This window comes from Astyanax mexicanus, chromosome 25, assembly GCF_023375975.1.
Source record: "Astyanax mexicanus isolate ESR-SI-001 chromosome 25, AstMex3_surface, whole genome shotgun sequence".
Classification (NCBI taxonomy): Eukaryota; Metazoa; Chordata; class Actinopteri; order Characiformes; family Acestrorhamphidae; genus Astyanax; species Astyanax mexicanus.
The window spans coordinates 24885184-24912172 of NC_064432.1; the positions used below are offsets into that span (position 1 = coordinate 24885184).

At 35.2% G+C, this 26989-nt stretch overlaps 1 protein-coding gene across 4 annotated transcripts in view; it reads right to left on the minus strand.

The window, feature by feature from the left end:
- adgrb3 (adhesion G protein-coupled receptor B3) overlaps positions 1–26989 on the minus strand; it is a 321788-nt gene that overhangs the window by 168544 nt on the left and 126255 nt on the right. For 2 of the 4 annotated variants that reach the window (XM_022682079.2, XM_022682078.2), the window contains exons 3-4: positions 10359–10469; positions 6824–6985 (exon numbers count right to left, since the gene is read on the minus strand). The exons of 1 other annotated variant lie outside the window; for it this stretch is intronic. In XM_022682079.2, the coding sequence (XP_022537800.2) occupies positions 6824–6985; positions 10359–10469 (273 nt within the window). The remainder of the gene's footprint in view (positions 1–6823; positions 6986–10358; positions 10470–26989) is intronic. One more of the 4 variants, XM_049472155.1, reaches the window with a different exon arrangement.

Genomic DNA, 26989 nt, shown 5'->3' on the forward strand with positions numbered 1-26989 from the left:
TACTTCAACTTATAATAGATCACTCTGTATCTAAAACATCTATATAATATATGAGTTTCAATTTTGAAATTACTGAATTACTGAAATAAAGTAACTTTTCATTGATATTCTAGTTTTTTAGATGCACTAGCACAGTATATAGTGGAGTAGTGGTTGGAATTGAACCCACTGTCTCAGAGTGCGCTTATCAGATGTTCAAACTCCGCAAACGAAACTTAATCTGGTCATCAGAGTCAAAACCGATGGTCTACGCCAACCCTCCTCCACTCCTCCCTCGTTTCCACTTTCACTACCAAAGCCCTCCCTCGCTCTTTCTCTCTCTCTCTCTTTCTTTTATTCTCCCTCGTTCTCAGGCTCTAATTGCGTAATGAAAGCTTGAGTCCTGCTCAAACACTTTATAATTAAAAGCAAACTCCCGTCGCACTCGCCACCGGAGAAAAGACGGGGCGTCTTCGGGCCTTCGTTATTTTTTCCGAAGAGCAGGATCAAGGAGTCATTCGCTAACGGAGGGGATCTCATCATCCCGTTCTTTATCTATCGCTAGATATGATCAGGAGATTTAGGAATCCTCTGCTGAAATCTATGATATCTCCTGCTGAGTTCCTGCTCCATATACCCACTTCATTATCACTGCTCATGTAGCATATATATATAATTTCTGAGGCTGGTAACTCATGGGTGGTCCTGATGAGAGCCACTTCCATCATTATAACGTTTTTAATGTTCTTTTTAATGTATATATTTATTGGAGGTTTTTCAGTCTTAAAAGTGTTCTGGTTATACAATGACAAGCTGAAAGTCATGAGACAGGAACTAGTATTGTTGCTTTATGGCTATTTTTGAGGGAAGCTGTTCAACTTTCAACTACTTTCAAAGTTGACCTGAAATTGATATTGGTTTCTTTACTTTGTTGAGTATTTCTTGCTTCTCATAATATCATAAACAGTCAATGATCTCTCAACAAGAGGTGCACTATCCACTACAGAATGTTTCCAGTCTGCAAAAGTCCAGGTTCCTCATACAAAATGTAGTCGATTCCCATACTGCTTCTCTCGGTACAATGATCCCTGAAATCTCTATAAAAGCAGGTCTGGAGGAAGTCAACCATCTCTCACCAGGAGGTGCACTACCCAATACAGTATGGTTCCAAGCTGTAGCAGTCGGTTCCCATATTGCTTCTTTCGGTCCAATAATCCATCACAGAAGCATGTCTGGAGGTCATTAAAGATCTCTCACCAGGAGGTGCACTATCCACTACAATATGTTTCCAGTCCATAGCAGTCCAGGTTCTTCATGCAAATGCAGGCGACACCTATACTGAGTCTCTTGGAAGCATCCCACCGTAGAAGCATGTCTGGAGGCAGTCAATGATCTCTCACTAGGAGGTGCACTATCCACTTTAGTATGGTTCCAATCTATTGTAGTCCAGGTTGCTCATAAAAATGCAAGTGAAGTCCAATAATCCCTGGACACACCATAGTAGCATGTCTGGAGGAAGTCAACGATCTCTCACTAGGAGGTGCACTATCCACTTCAGTATGTTTCCAAGCTGTAGCAGTCGGTTCCCATATTGCTTCTTTTGGTCCAATAATCCATCATAGAAGCAGGTCTGGAGGCAGTCAACAATCTCTCACCAGGAGGTGCACTATCCACTTAAGTATGGTTCCAATCTATTGTAGTCCAGGTTCTTCATGCAAAACACAGTAAATGCCCATTTCGTCTTCTCTTGGTCCAATGATCACTGGAAACTTCATAGAGGCAGATGTCTGGAGGCAGTCAAGGGTCTCTCACCAGGAGGTGCACTACCCACTATAGTATGGTTCCAGTCTGTAGCAGTCCAGTTATTTTTGTTCATGACAGAAACTGCAAATTAGATTGCCAAAATGTCTTTGAATGTACTACATAGGCCTATATAGCAGTCAGCCATCTCTCACCAGGAGGTGCACTACCCACTACAATATGTTTCAAGTCCATAGCAGTCCAGGTTCTTCATGCAAAATGCAATTGATTCCCATTCTGCTTCACTCGGTCCAATAAGCCCTGGAAACTGCATAGAAACAGATGTCTGGAGGCGTCAATGATCTCTCACCAGGAGGTGCACTACCCACTACAGTATGTTTCCAGTCTGTAGCAGTCCAGGTTTCTCGTTGATAACAGAAACTGCAAATTTAGTTGCAAAAATGTCTTTGCACGTGTCATAAAGGCGTTTCTAGCAATCAACCATCTCTCACCAGGAGGAACACTACCCGTAAGTAGCCTCTAAAAGCCTTTGACAGGGTGGCAGAAAAAGCACTTTGCGCCCTCTTGTGGCAAGATAGTTTTGCAGATTTTTTTTTTTTATCAATGAGAATTTGATGCAGTAGACCTGTCACTTTGCTTAAACTCAGTAGAACAGCAGGTATCCACGCTCTTAAATAATGCAGTACTGTAGAGCAGGGGCCGGCCAACTTTATAATATAGGTTACTGCAGAATTGCTTCCCACGAATAATATAATAATGATCTAATATTAACCATCTGTTTCTCTGATTTTGCTATTTATAGGTTTATGTTTGAGTAAAATGAACATTATTGTTTTATTCTATAAACTACAGACAACATTTCTCCCAAATTCCACATAAAAATATTGGCATTTAGAGCATTTATTTACAGAAAATGAGAAATGACTGAAATAACAAAAAAGATTCAGAGCTTTCAGACCTCAAATAATGCAAAGAAAACAACAAGTTCATATTCATTAGAGAAATCAATATTTGGTGGAATAATCCTGGTTTTTAATCACAGTTTTTTTTCATGCATCTTGGCATCATGTTCTCCTCCACCAGTCTTACACACTGCTTTTGGATAACTTTATGCTGCTTTACTCCTGGTGCAAAAACAATTTCAAGCAGTTCATTTTCGATTGATGGCTTGTGATCGTAGATAAAATTACCTAAAAAATACCTCTGTAACTTTCCTTTCCTCTGTTGCTCAATGGAGGTTCTGATACAAAAAAAAACACTATTTAAATTAATTTATATTTCAATAATTTAATTTTATTGGATTCGGTCATGTGTTACTGAATTTTCCCCAACAAACTTCTGCACACAAGGCCAGCTGTGTTGAAAATCTGCCTGTTTTCACAATCCATTGTCCTTTTACGTTCTATTGTCTTTTTATGCTCTATTGTTCATCAATTTCTCTTTGTGTAAATGTTCACCAGGTGCATGATGGGAAAGCGACATAAAGGAATGTAGTTGCAGTTTTGTAAATAGTGACCTTGCAGAAATCTCATTCTCTACAGGGTTTTATAAACTGGGTTTAGATGTTTTTAAGAGATTTTTAAAGAAATTAGTAATAATGTATTATTTAAGAGAATGTCATTTACTGTTTAATTTATAAGGGTATCTAACTGTATAGGAAAATTGCATTTTTAATACCACTTAAAAATCAAAGCACACAGCACTGATATTAAGCTCACTAGCTACCAAATAGCATCTAATACAAATTTGATTAATTGAGTGATTTTCTAATGCCTTAGGCTTACATTATCAACATTGCTAGCTAAAAGAAATGACCATATTTTTCGCACTATAAGGCACATTATGCGACATTAGTAAGGAACAGGGGTGTCGCCATGTTTTCCTTCTAATTCAGCACTAAAGCTAAGCACAGTTAAGTAAACAAACTGTAATTCTAAAAGAAATATTTTCTTTTTCAGATAAACGAGTGCTTGATGTTAATCTACACAGATTTCTCTCCTGAAAACTGTTTATTAAGGTGATTAAAGCGCTTCTGTTTATTGACAGTAAGCTTAGATTTCCAGATTTCCACTAAGGCTTGGTTCAGCAGCATTAGCATTAGCAGCTAATTGCTAGCACTAATGCCACCAACAGTGCTACACTGAGGAATCTTGAGTGTTTCGGTAAGTCAGGGCAATATTAACTAATGGTTTGTCCAAGGTAGCTTGTTTTAACACGGTAAATGCGCAGACTACAGTCCTATATACTCACCTCTGAATGATGAAAGAGCTAGCGCTTAGCGTGGTTAGCAGCTAATGCTGATGCTGCTCCAGCAGTGCTAGCCAGGGTTAGCAGCAGGCAACAGATTAATAATACTCACCTCTGAATGGTGAAAGAGCTAGCACTTAGCTTGGTTATCAGCTAATGCTTATGCTGCTCCAGCAATGCTAGCCAGGGTTAGCAGCAGGTTACTACAGGCTGATAATACTCACCTCTGAACTGCAAAAAAGCTAGTGCTTAGTGCAGTTAGCAGCTAATGATAATGCTGCTCCAGCAATGCTAGAGAGGATTAGCAACAGGCTACAGGCCAATAATACTCACCTGTGAAAGGGTAAAAGCATTAGCATGTTTAGCAGCTAATGCTAATAATGCTGGGGAAACTAAACTGAAACTCCTGTATAACTTTGTATTTTAGCGGAGTGGCTTTACTGCTCCTTAATACCTGACTGGTAGAATTCATACACACTGACGCACCAATGATTTTTGGGGAAATTTGATGATTTTTTCATGGTCTTACAGTGCGAAAAATATGGTAAAAAATTTTACGAGAAAATAGCACCCTCTAAATAATGCTGCTGGTTCTGCTTGGTTCAGTCTACCATCAAATCAGTAAGCACAGTTGGAAAATTGGGAAAAAATGGTTTTAAAATTTACTGTACGTGACATTTTAAGGCATTTGGGAAATAAAGTCAAGGCTTTTTTGAAGAAAAACAAGACTTTTTAAGGACACCAGCAGATGACATGTCTCTCCAAACCATCACTGATTGGTGGAAACTTCACACTAGACCTGGAGCAGTTTGGATTGTGTGTCTCTCCACTCTTCCTCCAGACTCTGATCCCTTGATTTACTTTAAATGAAATGTAAAATTTACTGATTATCAGTGATGGTTTGGAGAGACATGTCTGTCATCTGCTGGTGTTGATCCACTGTGTTTTATTATCAAGTCTAAAACTTCTTACAGCACTTCATGCTTCCCTCTGCTACTGACAACTTTTATGGAGATGCGGATTTCATTTTCCAGCAGGACTTGGCACACTGCCCACACTGCACACACTGCATACCAAAAGTACCAGTTGGTCTTATATTATATTCTAATTTTCTGAGACACTGATTTTTTGGGGGTTTTCATTGGCTGTAAACCATAATCATCACCAATAAAAGAAATAAATGCTTAAAATAGATCACTCTGTGTTTAATACATCTATATAATATATAAGTTTGACAATTTGAACTGAATTACTGAAATAAAGTAACTTTTCAATGATATTGTAATTATAATTTAGGATGCACCAGTAAGTAAAGTGTGACTTCAAACTAGCATTCATCATTGAGGTTATGTATATACTGTATTTAAAACACGTGGTTATAAATTGCATTGATAATCTTCACAGATTTCTGTTGCTTTTTGATCATATCTTCATTTTTCACCTTCAACTGTCCCCGAACCAAAACTGTCTGCTAGAAGTGACGTCTTTCTTCCTCTCTTGTTTGTTGCAAACATAGCAGCTAGCATTCACTTTGACAGAGTTATGATCCTGTTATCTCCTGACAAATTGCGACTTCTTATATTCCCACATCAGTTTAGTTGGAGGAGTGGCAGATGAAAGCAATGGGAATGGGAGAAGAAGAGATGAAACAACGGAAAAGAGAAAACATGACATATGACGAAGACACGGTGGGATGAGCTAGTGGAAAGAAAATGTGAATATCTTATTTTTTTAGGCTATTTTCTTTGCTAGGCTGTACAGCTCGGGAAAAAAAGATAAGAAACCACTTAAAAATGATGAGTTTCTTTGATTTTACCAAATTTTAAACCTCTGGAATACAATCAATAGGAAGATGGATGATCACAAGCCATCAAACCATCAAACTGAACTGCTTGTATTTTTGCACCAGGAGTGAAGCAGCATTAAGTTATCCAAAAGCAGTGTGTAAGACTGGTGGAGGAAAAGAACATGATGCCAAGAAAATGCATGAAAACTGATTAAAAACCAGGGTTAATCCACCAAATATTGATTTTTTTTCCAGCCATTTCTCATTGTCTCAATAAATGCTCTAAATGAGAATATTTTTATTTGGAATTTGGGAGAAATGTTGTCTGTAGTTTATAGAATAAAACAAAAATCAAAATTTTATTCAAATATAAACCTATAAATAGCAAAATCAGAGAAACTCATTCAGAAACTGAAGTGATCTCTTCATTTTTTCAGAGCTGTATAGTATATTATTCCCCATATCACTAGTGATGCCACAAAACACAAGGAGAGTTAAGAAGACTAGCACATGCCTCCTATGATACATGTGAAGTCAGACTCCGCCTCCTTTGGAATTGCACTGCACCCTAAGAGTGATAAGCGGAAATAGCGCCATCTTTTGTCCCCATTCAGAGACAGCAAGACCAATTGTGTTCTCTCTCGGGGCTCTGGCAGCTGATGGCAAGCTGCATGACCGGGATTCGAACCAGCGCTTTAGACTGCTTTAGACCACTTGTAGCCCAAAGAGAATTTGATGAGGATGATGAGGATGATAGAAACATGGGATAGGAACAGGAACAAATTATAACAATAATAATTATAATAAATAAATAATAAATAATAATAACATCACATGGAATTAACGCAATTTAAGGCAACAACAAAAACATTTCCCAGCACATAGAGATGAAATACTGTATATATATAAAGATATAAAGATGTCTGTATGTCTGTAGGTGAGTACATATATATATTATCTCTATAAATATATATATATATATATGTAAGTAGAAAAAAGACATTAAGTGACATTTAAGCAGTATTCGTGCATCTGCGGCTAAAACACTACCTGGACAGGGGGCAGTGTTATTGCAAACCCTTGATTCTCTTAAAGGGCCGCTGCAGTGCGTTCCGTAAGGCGAGACACATGTTCTTGTTCGCACCTGCGACCCTTGACCGCATGTAACTGAGCAAGAGCTCCACTGGGACCACTCCTCAGCACCTGGGTCACCTGTGTAGGAGAAGGGTGACACCAGTTAAAAGCAGCAACAAGGTCACATGACAGCCCGGGGGAGGGGCGGGGCCAGTAGGAGCAGGTGGGGCCTAAGCAAAGTTACACAAGAGGCCACATGTGATGCTTAGCGTATGCTATGTTAGCATCAGTGTTGGGTTGTGATTTGGCATTAATGGATTTTTTTTAATCTAGTTTTTAAATATAATTTTTAAATTTCCAACATCAAATCTGTCATTTTTCATTTTGACACATTGTGTTAACATTTGATTGAAAAATGATTGATCTAATAGATAATTAAAGAGAAATTAGAGCTGGGCGATATGAAAATATATATTTTTAACCATACCATAATATGCTTCTTTTTAGCATATTTTAAAAATCTAAATAATAAAAATAAGAGTCATTTTAAAAGTATTTTTTATAAACTGTAAATTGCTGCTGTTGATGCACTTTTCCATACAGCTCTGGAAAAAAAACATAAAAGACCACTTAAAAATTATGATTTCCTTAGATTTTACCAAATTGAAAACCTCTATAATATAATTTTTGCACCAGGAGTGGCATAAAGTTAACCATCCAAAAGCAGTGTGTAAGACTGGTGGAGGATTTAGAGCATTTATTTGCAGAAAAATTGCAGAAATTTGGTGGAATAACCCTGGTTTTAAATCATGTTTTTTTTATGCATCTTGGCATGTTCTTTCTGTAAATAAATGCTTTAAATGACCATAGTTTTATTTGGAATTTGGGAGAAATGTTGTCTGTAGTTTATAGAATAAAACAACAATGCTAATTTTACTCAAACATAAACCTATAAATAGCAAAATCAGAGAAACTGAATCAGAACCTGAAGTGGTTTCTTATTTTTTTTCCAGAGCTGTATATTATATGTATAGTGCACACATCTTGAAATATTGTATAATATTTTTCACCATATCGCCCAGCTGTATGATAAATACTCCAAAATGATTTAAAATATGTGTATTTTTGTTTTTAATTCAGTTTTAATATAATATTTGCTTTGCCTGATTAAGAATTAAAATAATACAAATTCTTGGAGATTCAAGGTTTTGGTACAAAAGCTTCCATTCAATGCATGATCACAACCTGTGCCGAGCATGTGGCCACCATGTAACTTCACAAACCAGAACAGTTCTGGTGCTTAATTTAGTTTGTTTAAGGGATGCTGGGGCTAAACTTCATCTTAGTCTTTAAAATCAAGACATGCAAACAACTTGATGAAACCAACTGAAATAAGAGGAAGGAAACAAAAGAGAACGTAATAAATAAAACAGAACTAATACTAAGGAAAAAGTGTAAAAATGTGATAATAAAAACATGTAGGATGCATGCAGCATGGCTTCTAAAAGTTAGAGAATGACCTGTGATGAGTGTTAGTTTGCAAATACAGTTGACTACGGTTTTTGACTGTAAAGCAGACTCGACTGTAGTTTCGACTAGTTTAGTTTTCAATCTAAATTCAACTAGACTTGTTTTTTTGCTTGACAAGTTCAGAGTTGCCTTAAAACTTAAATATATGACTATTGACCCACGATAGACAAGAAGTACTAGAGGAAGAATTGAAGAATTGCAATGGTATTCAGCAAATCACAGAAATTTAGTAAATGCTCGCGTAAAACTCAGTATTTCTAATGAAAAATGTACGTTTCTGGAAAGACAACCAATCAATCTCCATGTACAAGATTCAATTCATGTTATTTCTGTCATCTCAAACACATAACTAGTAGAAAAGTTGGTAAAAATCTGCTAAAAATTGATTACGATTCCAAATGGAGAATTTAAAAGCCCACAAGGCATGTGGTTACACTCAAAATATCCGAAAACGTCTGTCTTGGCAGTTTTCTTAGCCGATATCTCAATTTTTATCAGACAAATCAGACTAAGAAAAACAGTCACATCATCTAAATTCGTGCTACAACAATATTTGAAAATAATATATTTATATAATCATATATATTTGCAATTGTATGAGTTGTAATTCCCAATAAGCAACTGCTTGACTGCATGGCTGTTCGGTTACATTCAACCAAATCCAGTAGTAAAAGATAGTTTGTCAAAGATAAGATAAAGATACAAACACTCACACTATGGAAATTGTTGCGTTAATATAATATATACTGCTGAAAATATACTGAATAACTGCAACTGCAAAAGTTTCTCAATATAACTATACTGCATGATCAACAAACTATTCAAACTATTCTATCCTTCCCGACTTGATAAAATATAAAATGAATTCTGGTGGATCAAATTCTGTAAATTTAGCATATATTTTTGAAAAATGTATCAGATTTCCAGTAGAAAATGTTGCATATTCTGATTTATAAATGATTTACATAATTTGTGATGTATGTATTACTGGACCGATCATTGATTGGGTTGAAAAGTGGATCAATTTTTGTTTTTTTTGTTTTTTTTTTGTTTCAATGAAGCGGTACAATGAATCAGACGACTTAAAATGGAAATGTTTGAACATAAAAAAAGCAATAATGAGTGATGTGTCGTAAATGTAAATTTAAAAGCAAAAAAAGTAAAAAAACAAAGAGAAAGGTGGATTAGGATGAGAAATAAAGTGAGTCACTGTTAGGGATTAGTTTTTGCAAACATGATTTGCAACTTAAATGAGTATGCGCAGAACGTACTCATCCGACACATGACAAATATAACGTGTGAAAAAGTCGAATAAAAGACAAATAAAAACGAGAAAAGGAGGAGAACACAAAGGAAAGGTAAAAAAAAAACAAATATAGCTCTTGTAAATCGCCCCCTCCCCGAGATATGCCTACATTGACAACATTGCGCATGCAGAAATACAGAGTAAGAGAAAATAAAGTTATTTAAAAATGTTTTAAAATTGAAAGAAAATATTTGGAAAAAAAAGACATTTCACTTTTTTTACTACTAGCATGCGGACTAGATTTTACCTACACCTTCTAGTGAAAAATATAGTGAAAATACATTTAAAAAAACAATAGTTAAACAAACAAACAAAAAAATGGGCTTATTATTGAATTGGCTTATTAAAAACTGGATTATTCAGTTTGTATTTGGAGGATCTGGATCTCCAGCTCTCTCCTTCACTGGGAATTTTATAGTTCTATACAAATAATAATTTTAATATTTATAAATCATAAATAAATATACAACAAAAAGAGACAAAAAGTTAAAAAAATAAATAAATAAACCAAATAAATAATGTGACAAAAGCATCTTTCACTTAAAAGGTGCAGTATATGTATATATAAATATATAAATATATATATAAGAGAGAGAGAGAGAGCATGCAAAGTGACTTAGATGAAATTAAGTTTAGTTAACATAATAAAGGAAAGAAACATAACTATTGTATTACCAGTTTGTGCCATAAATTTAGCAGACTCATCTCGCTCCTGTTGGCCCTTTGTGTCATGAACTGATCTTGGCCGTTGGCTTTTTACAGTATGCTCTCCGATCATTCCAAATTCTAGAGACAGAATAAAGGTTCATGAAAACTAGGCTTGGATACAAGATTCTTCACTGAAAAAAAATAAAAATAAATAAAAAATAAATAAAAATATATATTATTATATAAAGTTCTGTATAAAATATAACAGTTCTGGCAGTAGGTGTATGGAGCTTTAAAGTTGACAAAAGTATTTAAATCTGCATTTATTATATTTAAAATAAATTGACCTGACTTTTGATAAACTTGAAATATTTAATAGTGCAATTTAGAAAAATTATAAATAGAATTTTACTAATGTTTTTGGGTTTTGACCTACATTCTAAACACACATTTCATACAGTTTTTAGATAAAAAAAACTGATCCTTAAATATTCAAGCCAAAATAATTTAGATCTATAAAATTTAGGATTACAAAAATACAGATTGATGAAATTGCAGATTAAAAATCTTTTTTAGATAAAAAGAATTTAGATCCACGACAAATCTAAAGTTTTTAGGTTAAAATAAATTATATGCCCACATTTCAAAGGATTTAGGTCTATATATTTTAAGATGAAAAAATATCTGATCCATATATTTGCCTATTAAAAAAAATTAGATCCCTAAATTTTTCAGATTAAATTAAATTAGACACCCAAATTGTCTAATGAAAAGAATTTAGATCCATAAATGTGCAGATTTAAAGAGTTTAGGTCTATAAATCTTCAGATAATAAAGGATCAAATCCTTAAATTACCAGATTAAACTAATTTAGATCATTAAATTTGCAAATTTAACAAATTTACATCCATAAATTTGCAGATTAAAAGACTTTAGACCCATAAATCTGCAGACAAAAATATGTTCAGATCCCTAAATTACCAGATTATACAAATTCAGATTCATTATTTAATTACCCTATTAAATATTTAAAGTTTAATAAAAGTCAGGTTGATTTAATTCAAATATACAAAATGCAGTTTTAAATTCTTATTTCAGCTTTTAGGCTCCATACAGGTACGTAAGGTAGGTCGCAGTTTGCATAACGTACATACAGTACCTACATAACAGTGTAATATATACTGTAATATATACAACTATCACACATGATCAATCATATATCATTATATCATATATATCATATGGATTTTTTCTTTCTGGTTTAGAACTCGACTACTTTTTACTTAGTTTTACTTGGTTTTACTTTAAATCAATCAAATAACAAGACAGAAAAATTATAGAATTGTATTGAATTGAATTTTATCAGTGATGAGTTTGGGAAAATTAATCAAATAAAAAAATCATTAGTTTTCTTTCTTTTCTTTTCTTTTCTTTTTTTTCGAACTCGACAGCACAGCTAAGACACATAGCAACACATGCAAATCAACTCAACTCACATTGGCTTATTATACTGTATATAAAGGTATATAAATATATAGAAATACTGGATATATAGAGATATATATTCTTTTTTAAGCCTTTGAAAAAAAGTATTGAGGCCTCCACCCTTACCTCAATCCCTTCATCCCTCCATCCCTCAATCCCTCCATCCCTCCCTCCCTCCCTCCCCAAGAGAAAAGGGGGAACGAAAAGAATAGAAAAGAAAATGAAGGTAAAAAAAATGTGCAAGCCATCTTGAAAAGCCACAGAGGAAAAAAGGGGGAGGAGGGAGAGGGGTAGGGGGCGGGGCTGGCAGAAAGGGAGGGGTCATGGACATAACATGCTATATTGATCCACAGTTTCCGCAACAGATCGGGGCTTTTTGGGGGAAATTAGCCGATAAGTCCCGGAATTAGGCGAGGAATTACTGTTTAATAGAGTCTTTGTAGCGACCAGAATGATTAATGCTACAAACATACAAATCAAAAGCATTTGATCTTCACAAATATATATATATATTTAAATATATAAATATATAAATATCTCATCCTGATTAATCTGCAAATTCATTATGATTTCACAATCGTAAATATACATCTTTTCATCGGCTATCTTTCTCAGAACTAGACATAAAACATATTAGAACAAAAAACATTGGCTGGATAAACTCTAAAGGGATGCAGATCACACACAGAAAAACACACTCTTTGATACAATTCCAGAGATACATCATTAAAACACAGGCTTAACATGGAAATCGAAACAAAAACCACCAAATTAGCATTAAAACACAGCCATGCTTCCATCGCTAATTGGGAATTACAACTGTAGATCACTGTAGCCTCTATTATCGGCCACTTCAATCAAAATAGGAAATGGAAATCTAAGCGGAAGTGCTTTAATCACCCATATAAATCATTTTCAGGAGAGAAAACTGTGTAGATTAACATCCAGCACTCATTCGACTTTTAGGTGCTTTCCCCCCTTAGTTTTGTAACTGTTCAAATATACAGCTCTTGGAAAAAAATAGACTACTTCAGTTTCTCTGATTTTGCTATTTATAGGTTTATGTTTGAGTAAGATGAGCATTGTTGTTCAGACCTCAAATAATGCAAAGAAAACAAGTTCATATTCATAAAGTTTTAAGAGTTCAGAAATAATCAATATTTGGTGGAATAACCCTGGTTGTTGGTTTTTAATCACAGTTTTTTTCATGCATCTTGGCATCATGTTCTCCTCCTCCACCAGTCTTACACACTGCTTTTGGATAACTTTATGCTGCTTTACTCCTGGTGCAAAAATTCAGGCAGTTCAGTTTGGTGATTTGATGGTTTGTGATCATCCATCTTCCTCTTGATTATATTCCAGAGGATTTCAATTTGGTAAAATCAAAGAAACTCATCATTTTTCTCATTTCCTGCGAATAAATGCATTAAATGACGATATTTTTATTTGTAATTTGGTAGAAATGTTGTCTGTAGTTTATAGAATAAAACAACAATGTTATTTTACTCAAACATAAACCTATAAATAGCAAAATCAGAGAAACTGATTCAGAAACTGAAGTGCTCTCTTATTTTATTTTCCAGAGCTGTAATTTCGTCAGGAAAACATAGAGAAACCCTTGTTCGCTTTGATTTAGGCGTCCTAAATAGTGTACAACAAGAAAAATCCACACTGCTTTTTTTACGCACAGATTTACAACATTGTTAGCGATAATAAAATAATGTTTAATGATGTGATTTTTTTTGTTGTTGTGAGAATAAAGTTTTAAAGTGTTTAAGAGTCTGTGCAATAGGCGGAACTGGCCGATAATAAGGGTTAGGCCGATAATAGGGGACCACACGTTAGATCACTGGCTTTACAACTTTCTTTCTGTTTGCTCTGCTAATGTATTGATGCTAATTAATGCTAACTTGTATTGAGAATTCATACTGGGATGAAAAAATATGCTTTTGAAGGCAAAATCTGCTAAATAAAATGAAATACTTGTACTTAAAATACATACTGATTCCCTTGGCTGGTCTCAAATGTAATGTATTTGATATATTGAAAATACATACTGGTATAAACAAATAGTACTTTTTCTAGACACATACTGTCTCAATTATTATCAATGAACAAGATTTTCTGGTCATGAAAGACTGGTATCAATACCTGGTCTGTACTTGTATTTAAATACATACTGGTATCAACACATGGCGTACACCTGTATTAAAGATACATACCGTATCAACATGAAGGCTGTTTTTGTAGGCAAGGTACAAGCTGGTAAACGAATTGAAAAATTGACCTGTCTTTGCATTTGTAATACATACTGGTACCAACAAATTAATTAAACAGTGTTGAAAATATAGCACATACTGGTACCAACAAGTGGTCTTGTTCTGTATTAAAACATACTATATCAAAAATACATACTGTATCAACACAAAGCTTATACTTGTATTAAAGATTCATAATGGTGAAACGTAGTATACAAAAGTAGCTGGATTCATTTATTTACAGGAGTGAGCTCAAATATTTGAATATATCGTGGCAGTATTGGAGACAGGGATTAAGCCAATTAATTTTAATTTTATTAAAAAGTTATTTTATTTCCGGGATCTATTTTAAGCGTTAATTTCTTTTATTGTTGATGATTAAACCCAAAAATCAGTGTCTCAGAAAATAAGAATATTATACAAGACCAACTGGTACTTTTGGCAATGTGACAGTGTGCCAAGTCCTGCTGGAAAATGAAATCCACATCAAAACTAGGCTTATACTTAATCCCTGTCTGCACAGAAAACTGCCTGATAGTGTCTAGTGCATCTATCTGTCTTTTTAGATTATTTTAGATGATCTTAAACAGCCTCCCAAGATCAGAAGCCACGCTCTAGACCCTGTAAGTGTGTTTTGTGTGTATCTGATGTTATGAAATACGAGCAGAGTTTTATATAAAAGGACGTTACAGCAGAATTTACAGTGATATCACAGCGGATAGGAACTTAGGAGTGAAAATGTGTGCGGTTTAATCGACCACAGACAATCATATCTGCACGCACTGTGGGGAGCAAGTGATGTTCATAAAACCAAATGACTTCAGGAAAGGTATAAAATCAATTCCGTATTCATTTTCCATAAACAACTGCTGAGCAATATCCCTGCACGCTATAAAAAGCACCTCAGGAAGAAACACAGCGAATGCACGGGGCTGGAGATATAATCATATTTTATAAATATATATGCGAAGAGGAAGTTTGCAGCCAGGTAACATAGCCGTGTGGGGGTTAAAAACCCTATCGAGATGTAGCTTGGACTTATATAATTATATATCAGCTTGTATATTTCTCACATCCTCTGAGAGTTCTTTGCCATGAGGTGGCATGTTAAATATCTATTGGCCAGTATGAGAGAATTGAACCCAAAAACACCAAATTTAACACACCTGACCCTCATTCACACCTTCAATTAACGCTATTTAAATATAGAAGGGTAGAAGGATAACTTTTGGTAATTTCCTAAAAAAAAAAAACAGATGGTTTTTAAGGTATATTTAAGAAACTGGTGGGTTCTTCTTATCTGCAATTGGTGAATTGGTGAATCCATCTATGTTTTCTTGAAAAAACGACCGATAGACACTGAGGAAATCACTAAGGACAAGAAAATCACACACATGTATTCCAACATGTCCATATATTGTTTGATACGTCAATAATTGAGTCTTTCTAAGACTAAAAAGAAACTATATCAACCATTTCTACCTTTTGCGAGACTTTGGAGTACTTCAAAACATTAACAAAAAGATTTTTTTCACATTATTAAGACTTTACATTTCTTCATTCATAAAGGAAGTTAACATAAACAACAGTTTACCTCTTCAAAAATGAGAAATGTGTGATATGTTGTTATTTAATGGAGAGACACAAGGTCTAGGTCAACGCCATCAAATCCTCACAGCAAAACTGCAACAAATGCAGGATAAACCTGTTTTAATATCCTTCATTTTGGACAAAAAATAAACCCAATCATAGATAACATCAATTCTGCACTGCCAGGCCAGCATTTTTATCTAGTTTGTGCTTGATTTCTATTTAAGTATTAGATAAACAGGTTTTATTTTGATAAAAAAAAAATCATTATTGAAAATCCTAATTATTATCGTAGCGGGAAATATTTTTAAATATTTTAAATACTGTAACTAATGAAATTTCTTAAGTTTATACAGATTTAAAATCAATTCTTTTTAAGTTTTTTTTAGATGTTCATGTCCTCCGAACCCTTTGTTTAATTACTGATAACTAGTTTCTCAAGTTTGGGCTTGAGACTTCTTACTTATCTGAGATTATAAAGTTGAATAGACCACTTCTCCTAGTGTCTCATAATATAATAAGTCTCCAAACTTATTTTACTGAAGAGAAAAACTCAGGTTTTAAATCACCTACACTTGTAGCTCATATATGGGCCAAGGTCTAAGCTCTGTTTATGAGTCTAGAGTCTGATAAACCTGATAAGATGAAGATAGAAGGGCACAAGGATAACTGCAAATGGATGTTTTTTAAGGTTTATTTAAGAAACCGGTGGGTTCTTCTTATCTGCAATTGGTGAATTGGTGAATCTGTCTATGTTTTCTTGACAAAATGACCAATAGACACTCTGGAAATCACTAAGGACAATAAAATCACAGTTTTTATGACTTTGGAGTACTTCAAAACATTAAATACCTATTTTTTTACACATTATTTAGACTTACATTTCTTCATTCACGAAGGCATTTATCATTTAACCTTTAAAAGTAAGAAATTCTTGCATAAATAATTGTGTCTATTGTTTTTTTCTGTGTTTGTAAAACAAACAAAAAAAGATTTATAAAACAAATAAGAACCCCTTGCTATCACTGTCGCAGCCCTCGTCTTTAAGAACGACAAAAGAAGAGGGTTTGCTTCCATTCATAAGAATCTAATCTAATCAGATTGGTGAGCGCAGTTCTACAGTGTAAGTAAGAGGATTACGGCGAGCATGGGAAGTGCCGTACAAATAATAATGACAGGAAATCCTGACTCATACCAAATCCAATCCCATTCTTTAAAGGATTGCAATCCTTGCTGACATGACGGCACTTCAGAACCTGACCGCCGGAGAAATTAGACTCGCGGACACAAATTCTCTCGTCTCGGTTTTTAAAAGTGTCGCCAGTTGCCACCGAGTGATTATGGTAGATTAAAACGGGCGCATTCGCCGCAGCTGTCGCAATCGCTGCTTAGTTCAATAGTGGAAATCAGGGAAACGGTTATTTGGGTTGCTGACAAGAGCAAAACACCTGTCAAAAAAAGTTTGGCACGACCGCCGGCTGGAGAATTCCAGAGGAATGGCTTTTAGTGCACGGTTCTACAGTTCTACGGTTCTACCAATGACCTAATGCCCTTTCTATAGCCTTTCTTCAACTGGGCTTTCTCAGAACTGCAGAAGAGCTGCCTTCAGGCTGCCTTAACTTCTCAATATGCCAGCATTTTTGTCAGTTTTCTGCCTAATAATAAGATAATTAAATAGCTATATCTTGAAGATTTCTCTTTATCCCTTAGAACCCTATGGACAGATTTTATGTCCATGTCACGAATGACCCAGGCAGGGAGACGAGGAGGCGGACACAAGTGCAGGTAGGGATGAAACGAATAATTTAATAAATATATATATATATATATATATAAATAACAAAGATAAACAAATAACAAAGAACACGTAATACTAAAGTAAACCAAAACAAACGAGAGGAACTAGTGAACATAAACTCAAACAAGAAGTACTAAATATATATAAATATACAAACAGGGAGTAAATAAACAAAGAAACAAACAAAGCTAAGAACATAAACAAGGAATAAACAAGTAACTGGAAACTACCAAAATAACCAAGAAATAACCAAAACTAAACAGGGCAGGGATATAAATATACAAGGAATATACTAGAAACAAAACACTAAGCAGAGGACTGGGAAACGAGGAAAATAAACAAGAAACTAGAAAACATACACAAGAGATAAACTGAGGTAAACACGGGCAATGACTAGGACTAATGAAACACGGAAGAACACGGAGAGACAAAACAACAGGGGAAGGTGCAAAGACCGACCGAGACAAAGTGGTAGACGAGGGCTATTTAAAGAAACAAGAAATACTCTAGAATTGGAAACACCTGGGGAAGGGGCGGAGCTACAAATGAGACACAGGTGGAAATCTACTAAGACGGGAGACACAGGGGAGCACAGGTCACGTGGGGAAGACACACAGAGACACGAGACAGGGCTAAGACCTGACAGTCCAAAATCGCATCTTATGTTCACAGCTTAATTTACTAATCAATAAACCATAATATCAGAATAAACCATTTATGGTTAGAAAGTGCGGAACTTACTCTTTCTAAAAAATAGCAGGAATCCATTTTTGTTGTTTTATTCTTCCATTATAATTCTATTTATTTGCTCTGTATTTACATTCACTCTCACGTCTCTGAGTTAATCACATAATGTCACATAACGTCAAAATCGCCACCGATTCCTCAAAGTACTGAAAAAAAGGGAACTTTCCCCTCAACAAAAAAAATGTGTGTTTCAAACTGATTTATACGATGTTTCAAACCAAATTATATCAGTAAATGACCTAAAAGTCTGCACAGAAAAAGTGTGAAACTACCTGCCCTCAAAATAAAGCTAGTTATGGTGTGCGCACCACTTTATATAGTTTATAAACTGAAAAAAAAAAGAACGTAAAACACAACAAAGCTAGGGTTCCAAGGGTTAAGCATTACATAGAAACTTTTCATGTTTGACAAGAAACATTACTGAAATTCTTAATTTGTAACTGTAATAAAAATGAAAAATATTGAATTAAATATGCGACTGTCTAAATATAATGCATGCAAATCATAAAGTTGGCATTTTTCTGAACTTTTCACATTTTAAAATCAATATTTTCCTAAATACGAATGAATAATTTCATTGTCCTCCAAATCTTTAGTTTCTTTACAGTTTTCTAGATTTATGTCTATTTTCAATCATGCAGAATTTGTGGCTGATTCCTCTTAAAACTAAAAAAAATCTGAAATTATTAAATGTATTAAGAGTATGTGTTTTTTTAGGAGTCTCCAAAGCTCTGAAACCTTTCAAAAATGTGAATAACTTAAATTTTACTGCAGAGATATACAGGCCAAGGACTGTTAATGGGTCAAATTAATCCGTTTTAAAAATTTAAGTTCTAGAAAAAATAGTTTAAATTTTTTTTTTTTCAGTATGAAACTTCTTCTGCTTGCCCTAATTAGTGTAATCAACACATAATAAGAAAACGGCTCATCTCACATATTTGCAACCACCCCCTGCAAAAAACAAAAACTAAAACTACATTTTAAAATTTCAACGTTATGTTTTAACGTTATGTAAAACGTTTGTGTTTTATACGTTGGACTTTTTAAAGTAATAAAGTAATAGAGTTGTAAAACATGAAAAAAAGGTTGAACATGTATTTTTAATGAAAAAACGAGTGAAATAACCTAATTGAAGCATCACCTGTTAGAGGTAAGAAACACCATTGCTTAAAATATTTATAATATTGATAATAATTAGTAATGGAGTTAGTAATTAAATATTAACACAGCATTGTTTCCACAAGATTCTGCAACATCCCAACCAGTGATGGCATGGCTACTTTAAAAAAAGTCATCTAATAACTGATTACCCTTTTTAGAAGTAACTTTAAAGTTACTTTATAGATTGCTTGATTTTAAAAGTAACTAAGTTACTTTTAAGTTACTGCTGCACAACATAATTTTGCCAAAACTCACTTTATTGGAAGCCTTGCCACCATTTGGACTTGGTCGTTTATTTACGGTTTTCTAGGTTTTTTTCTAGTCTATTTTTAATCATGCAGAATTTGTGTCTGACCCATTTTTACCCAAGTTTGAAAATCAAGTAAAACATAGTTAAAAAAGTTTTTTTTTTCAGTATGAAACTTCTTCTGCTTGCCTTAATTAGTAAAATCAACCCATACTTACGAAAATTACTTACGAAAACTTAATTATCAACATATTTGCAACCAAAAACAAAAATACTAAAACTAAAACTACATTTTTAATGTATTTTTAATGGAAAAACGAGTGAATTATCCTAATTTAAGCATCTCTTATTAGAGCGCTAAATATTGATAATATTGATAATAGTTATACCTAATATTACGTAGCACTTTGTCTCCAGCACAGATTGAAGAACCAACCTTTGATACTGTAATTTTTAGCTGAAGCAAACTCAGAATAGTTTTAATTTTGTGTTTCTAGCTAAAAAAAATGCAGATCTCTCTCCTTGATCCTTTAGTCAAACCTGAGAACAACGTCTTAACGTCCTTTCTACTCTTTAACTGAGCTTGCAGAAGAATGGAAATGCAAAAGAGCCTCGCCAACCCAGAGTTCATAATCCAATATGGCCGCCCTGCACAACAACAGTGGAAACACAGTGAAAATTAGCCTAGTATTAAAAGAGTTTATTATCACTTCTATCTATCAGAATCACTGAACTGCTGGAAAAGTTAGACCCGCGGACACAAATTCCATCCCGGTTTTTAACATGTTGCCAGTTGCCACCGAGTGATTACGGTCGATTAAAACGGGCGAATTCGCCGCAGCTGTCGCAATTGCAGCTTAGGTCAATAGCAGAAATCAGCGGAACGGTTCTGCAGACAAGGCCCAGCTGATAGAAAGCTCGCAGCGAATGCTGGACACTGCGGACATGAAAGCAGTAATCAAGCAAGTGTCCAATCTATGGAAATGTGTGGCTATTTATCCTCCGCATACCCTTTATTTCAAGTGTTCCCTGATGCTGGATTGAAGTCCAGGCCTCCATGGAGGCGTCCAAGAGCCGTGGCCAAGCTTCAGAGGTGTGGGAGGGAGTTGGACAGTGGGAGGAAAGGGCTATAGAAGAACCATCAACGAAAAACTTGAGATATTCACAGATTTAAACTGTATAAGAGTAAGAAAAAGTATTGGGACTAAGAATCATCCACTCTTTTCATTATTTTATTGTCTTTATTCTGAAATGAAGGATATTAAAACGAGTTTGTCTTGCATTCGTTGAAGTAATTGTCTCTACTCTCCTTGTAAAAAAGTTTATAAGTATATTTTTAATATTATATTAATAGCGTACTTGAACTATAAGCGCAATAATTCAAGTAATTATACTTTTTCTACTTATACTTACATTTTTACCTACTTAATCTGTATTTCAGTCTACTTTGAAAAAGTATATTTTATTTGGCTGTGCTGATTTTATTTATACTGGTGATGTACTTAGTACATATATATATATATATATATGCTTAGCATTATTTTATGATAAAACTATATTTTTTATATACTAAATGAGTCTAAAGGAGTCGATATTTCTGTAATAAAACTCTACTTCAGTCACATTTGCTAAAAAACCAATACACAAATTTTGTGTTGACAAATTAAAACTGTGATAAGGAACTTTTATGTGATAAATTTATACATTTTAGTTACTTTAGTGTTGGTAAAATAACTTTTAAAAATAAAACTTGTAGCAATGAGATATATTGTTTTTGTTTTCCCTAGTTTTTTTATACACTCCTCAAAATGAATGTGATGTTAATTCTATTATATTTCAATCACATTTATAATAGATTTTTAATGTTCAGTCAGACAGCTCACACAAATATACTTAAACTATATTAAATAGTGACGAAAATAACATACGACTAGTATACTCAATATGAATTTAGAGCAAATTTAGATCATTTTAATTACAAACAAGTAGTAATTAAGTACAAATTATTGGTTAAGTAAAGACCTATTTCAGCATAATTTAAGTATACTCATTTTCACAAGGATTTCCAGGAAATTTAAGGAAATTTAAGGAAATTTAAGGAAATGAAGGCTTCCTACTACTAAATTTTAGAACGTTTCTGTGAGGATTTAAGAGAGAATCCAATTTAAAACCCACAAATTCAGCTAAAAACGAGAAAAAAGTAGCATATAAAACATTCCGCATCAAAGTTTCACACAAAGATCCCTCATTTATATGACTAACCTCTTTTAACTCTATTATTGTGAATTAGTTTCACATTGAAGGGCAGCCTTGAAAAAGGCTTTTCAATTAGAAACAACACAATATGTGCTGAAAAAAAGCTGGAAAAAGGGGTTAAACAGGCCTTGGACCCTCAACTGTATTAAAAAATCATGAATCTGATTGGTTAAAAAGTCCTGTGACACCAATAGACTCATTATGCCAAAGATCCACCGAAAGATCCACCTTTTTTCAATGGTACACTATAATAAAAAAAAGATTTTAAAAAGCTTTCTAAACCAACAGGGAAACTATTATTATTATTATTATTATTATTATACGCATTGTTTTCCTCTGACTGAATGGGGACATTACTGCTTCATTACTTAATCATTTAAAACATTGACCCTTTGGCCTCATATGAAGACACTTCCCGTACCATCTAGTGGTCAATTGACAACATTACACTCAATAAAAAAAATTAAATAAACTAAATAAAAATATATGTCCCCATTTGAGGACATATTGAGGACGTTTTTGCAGAAACAACTTCCTGTACAAAGACAAAGTAAATTTTTTATGAATAAATGAATGAAATGATTCAGTACTCAGAACTTTTCCATTTTTCTCGTTTCTCGAGTGAATAATAATTGCTGTCTTCTGTCATCAAGTTTTTTATTGAAAGTTTCATAGCTTATAGATGTAACAATATAGTGCATTACAAAAATGGTCCTACCTCTTTTAAATCCCACCCACCACTTCCAGTTCACATCCATCCCTCCCCATCTGTTTGCGGTTGTTTTTCTATTTTACTCGGATAAAAACGCTCATACAGTGCGGAACAGCAGCAGGAGCTCCTCAGATAAAGTGCTGTTCCGGCACCCTTAATTTCTTGTAGCTAATTGCAAGCTAAAGCTGGGTGTCTGGAGGTTAATATAAGCATATACGTTTTTTTTTCTTGCAAAACTTGAAAAGTGGTAAAACAGAACCATTCAGCTGTCTGAGGATATCGATTTTTTAAACCAGCCATTCACCGGTTGGGTTCTTTAGGGAACCGAACCTGGTTCTTCTCGCCGTCACCACAGCTTTTATTTTTAATAGCGCGCCCATCTATGATGAATGGCGGCTCGGCCATTAAAACCCATTAAAACCCCCGGCTTTCTGTAGCGGAGGCTTGATGGGAATGGATAGTTCTGATCTTTGCTCAGACAGTAGCGTGAAAAATAGCGGAATAGCGGACGCTCGCTCTAAGTGATTCACCCGGGCGCCTTTTTACTCTTCTCTTTTTTCTTCTTCTTCCTTTCAGGTCGGATCCGAGCGAGGCTCTCGGCGCCGCGGCTCTCGGCGCCGCGGCTAAAGAGCAGCTGAATTATGTGTAGTGCTGCTTTGAAAAGGCCGGTCCCTCAAAGCCAAAGCCAAAGCCGAAGACGAAGCCGAAGCTTGAGCCTGAGTGAGGGATCAAACAGAGTGACACGGCCAAAGATGTGGAGGGGGGTCAATGTTTTGTTGACTGGACATTTTCGCTGCTAACATCTAAATAAATGGGTTTAAAACCATGGGGTTCTATCTCAAAAGCCTTTTCCACCCTATGCAAGGGTGGGGTTGTTTGAAAGTGAGGTGTTTTTTAGGTCAATTTCAGGAGTATTGCTATCTTGGCATCGAAAAACACAGGTGCTCCACTGACTGAATAAAACCTAGACAGTATTCAACTTTTACATCAACAATAAACAAGCTGGAGCTCCTTTAGTTTACTTTTCTCTGCTGAGGAGAAGAGTTTGTTGGACACATCCAGGTAGCTGCACCGTTAAAATAGCAATCTGCCAAAGTATATATATATATATATATATATATATATATATATATATATATATATAAAATATATATACACTGCACTCACAGTTTTGTGTCATGTTTGGTCTGAGAGCGTATAATAAAGCCTATATATATTTTTTTAATGAATTGTGTAACAATGCTTAATAAATACTAAATAAAAGATACTATCATTTAGCAACAGTTGAGTTTCTGCACTGCGGCCCCGAAGCAGCTCCCTGCCATTCACCGCGGCCGGATGAAAAAATCGTACAGATGCAAATCACACCAGGTCCTTTAGGAAACGCCGGCGCAGCACTTTCTGCATAATGTGATTTTGATGATGAATGTCCGCACGCCGGGCGTGAGATAATGACCCAGCGAAAGGCAGATTGCAGACTGAATGAGCTCTGGAGCACCGCTCTGTTCAGAGAGAACACACCCCATACAATACATACCGCATACCTCGTACCACGTCAACCACCTCCTCCTGAACCCGTCGCCTCAACACCAAAGAATACACTCGCTCTGTTATAATCACCATTAAAAAAGTCTTCACAAGACTGATTGAACATAACCACCACGCTACCACTTAGCATCACCGTAGCAACCACCACGCAGCCACTTAGCAACACCTACCAACCACCTGAAATACCAAAGCAAAACCATAGCAGCCACTAAGCAACCAATTAACAACACTCGCTCTGTTAAATAATCATTAACAGATCTTCTCCAGACTGACTAAATGCAACCACAGCGACACCACAGAAACCACCAAGCAACGACTTTTCAACACCATAGCAACCTCTAAGCAACCACTTAGCAACACATTAGCAACTGCCAAGCAACCGCTTAGCAACACTTATTCTGTTAAATAATCATGAACAGGTCTTTACCAGACTGACTGAACATAACCACCATGCAACCTCTTAGAAACATCGTAGCAACCACCAAGCAACCATGTAGCAACCACTTCAGATACCATAGCAACCACATAGCAACACCATAGCAGCCACCACAGTAACACATTAGCAAGCACTTAGCAACACCTTAGCAACCGCCAAGCAACCGCTTAGCAGCACTTGTTCTGTTAAATAACCATTAACAGGTCTTTGCCAGACTGACTGAACATAACCACCATGCAACCTCTTAGAAACATCGTAGCAACCACCAAGCAACCATGTAGCAACCACTACAGATACCACAGCAAACCACATAGCAACACCATAGCAGCCACCACAGTAAAACTTTAGCAACCACTCGGAAAAAACTTCAGCAATCGCCAAGCAACCACTTAGCAACCACTTTTCAACACCTAGCAATCAGCTAGCAACCGCTTGGCAACACCGTAGCAGCCACCACAGTAACACCTTAGCAACACTTTAGCAACCCTAATACCTATAATAATCCTGTACATATCAGCTGTGTCTTATATTTTATTAGACCAATAATACTATATGCATAACATATTTGACCTTATTCAAAAACTGCTTTTTATATTTTATCAGGTTATATTTGACTGATATTAAAGCAAAAACAAAATAAATTTGTAACTTTTTTTACACCACTTTATATTGCGTAAAAAACTTTGTTTTTTATTCACATTTTTTATTTTCTGAATGATTTGTGGTTATAGAATACATAATATAGAATATATAATACATAATAACAGCTCTAATTAAAGCTGAATTACAAGAATTATTAGTAATTATTTATTTGTTAGCCTAGCCCCGCTGAGCGCTAACTCCTGCTGTGATGCTGCTGCTGCTGCTGCTTCTCTGAATGAATAGCGCTGTCCTCAGCCGGAATAACCCAGTTACCCTCGTCTGCAATCTGATTACCAGCCCCGCCACCACTACAGGCTCTCTCCCGCGCCGGATAATTCCACGGTGGCACCGGCACAACCCAACCCACTCCGCCTAATTTCATCGATCGCCTCGGGGTGCGTGAAATAAGTGCAGAAGAGTGTTTATTTACTGACAGAGAACGAGGCCGGGGACGGTTTAATAGCCGCGGCACATATAAACCGCAATTCATATTCATCTTCTGTCCCACCGCAGCCGTACGCACCCCGGGGTGCAGCGAGGGGTGGGGTGCTACAGGTCCACAGCACTGACCCGCAGTACAGGTGGAGGATAAGCATTAACGTCACAATAAATACAATAAATAAAAATATATATGCAGTGTATAACAGTGTATTTGACTTTTTTTTACCCAGCCATCTGTTTGAATATCACATTTAATATTCTCACCTCTCTGTCTGCAGTAAAATTACAGGTGAAGAGTTTTAATACCCATCACTGTGATGCTCTATAAAATAATTTAATAAATAAGCTGATTAACGGCGCTGCGTTTAACATGAGTGGAAGGAATCGGGTCGCGTTCACACTGCACAAAATAATCCACATTATATATAAAGCTTGAAAATATATATATATATATATATATATATATATATATATATATATATATATATATTTTAAACTGTATCTTTTGTTGATTTTGTTGATTTTTTTACTTATATAGCTAAAAATAAGTGTATTGTATTCCCTTCAGAAACACTCTTCACTGTTCACTGCTTTAATGAATTTATTAATTTAGCCAATTACTGAATTTAATGACAATAATCTGGCCTATATAAAAGATATGGAAATTTAAAGATCTATAAAATCAACTTACTAGGAACAAAAATATATACACACAGAATCGGGCCTATACAATGTCTACATCCTAGCAACCACTTAGTAACATCATAGCAACCACTTAACAACACTATAGCAACCACCACGCAATCATTTAGTAACACCGTAGCAACCACCTAGCAACCACTTAGCAACACCATGGCAGCCACCACAGTGACACCCTAGCAAACACTTTAGCAATCCCCAAGCAATCACTTAGTAACACCGTAACAACCACCTAGCAACCACTTAGCAACACCATGGCAGCCACCACAGTGACACCTTAGCAAACACTTTAGCATTCCCCAAGCAATCATTTAGTAACACCGTAGCAACCACCTAGCAACCACTTACCAACACCAAAGCAGCCAGCACAGTAACACCTTAGCAAACACTTTAGCAATCCGCAAGCAATCACTTAGTAACACCGTAGCAACCACCTAGCAACCACTTAGCATCACCATGGCAGCCACCACAGTGACACCTTAGCAAATACTTTAGCAACCACTAAGCAACCACTTTTCAACACCAAAGCAAGCACCACGGATACCATAGAATCAATATAGCAGCCACAACATAAACACCTTAGCAACTGCCACTGATACCACAGCAACACCACAGAAGCCAACCACGTTTTTGAAAAC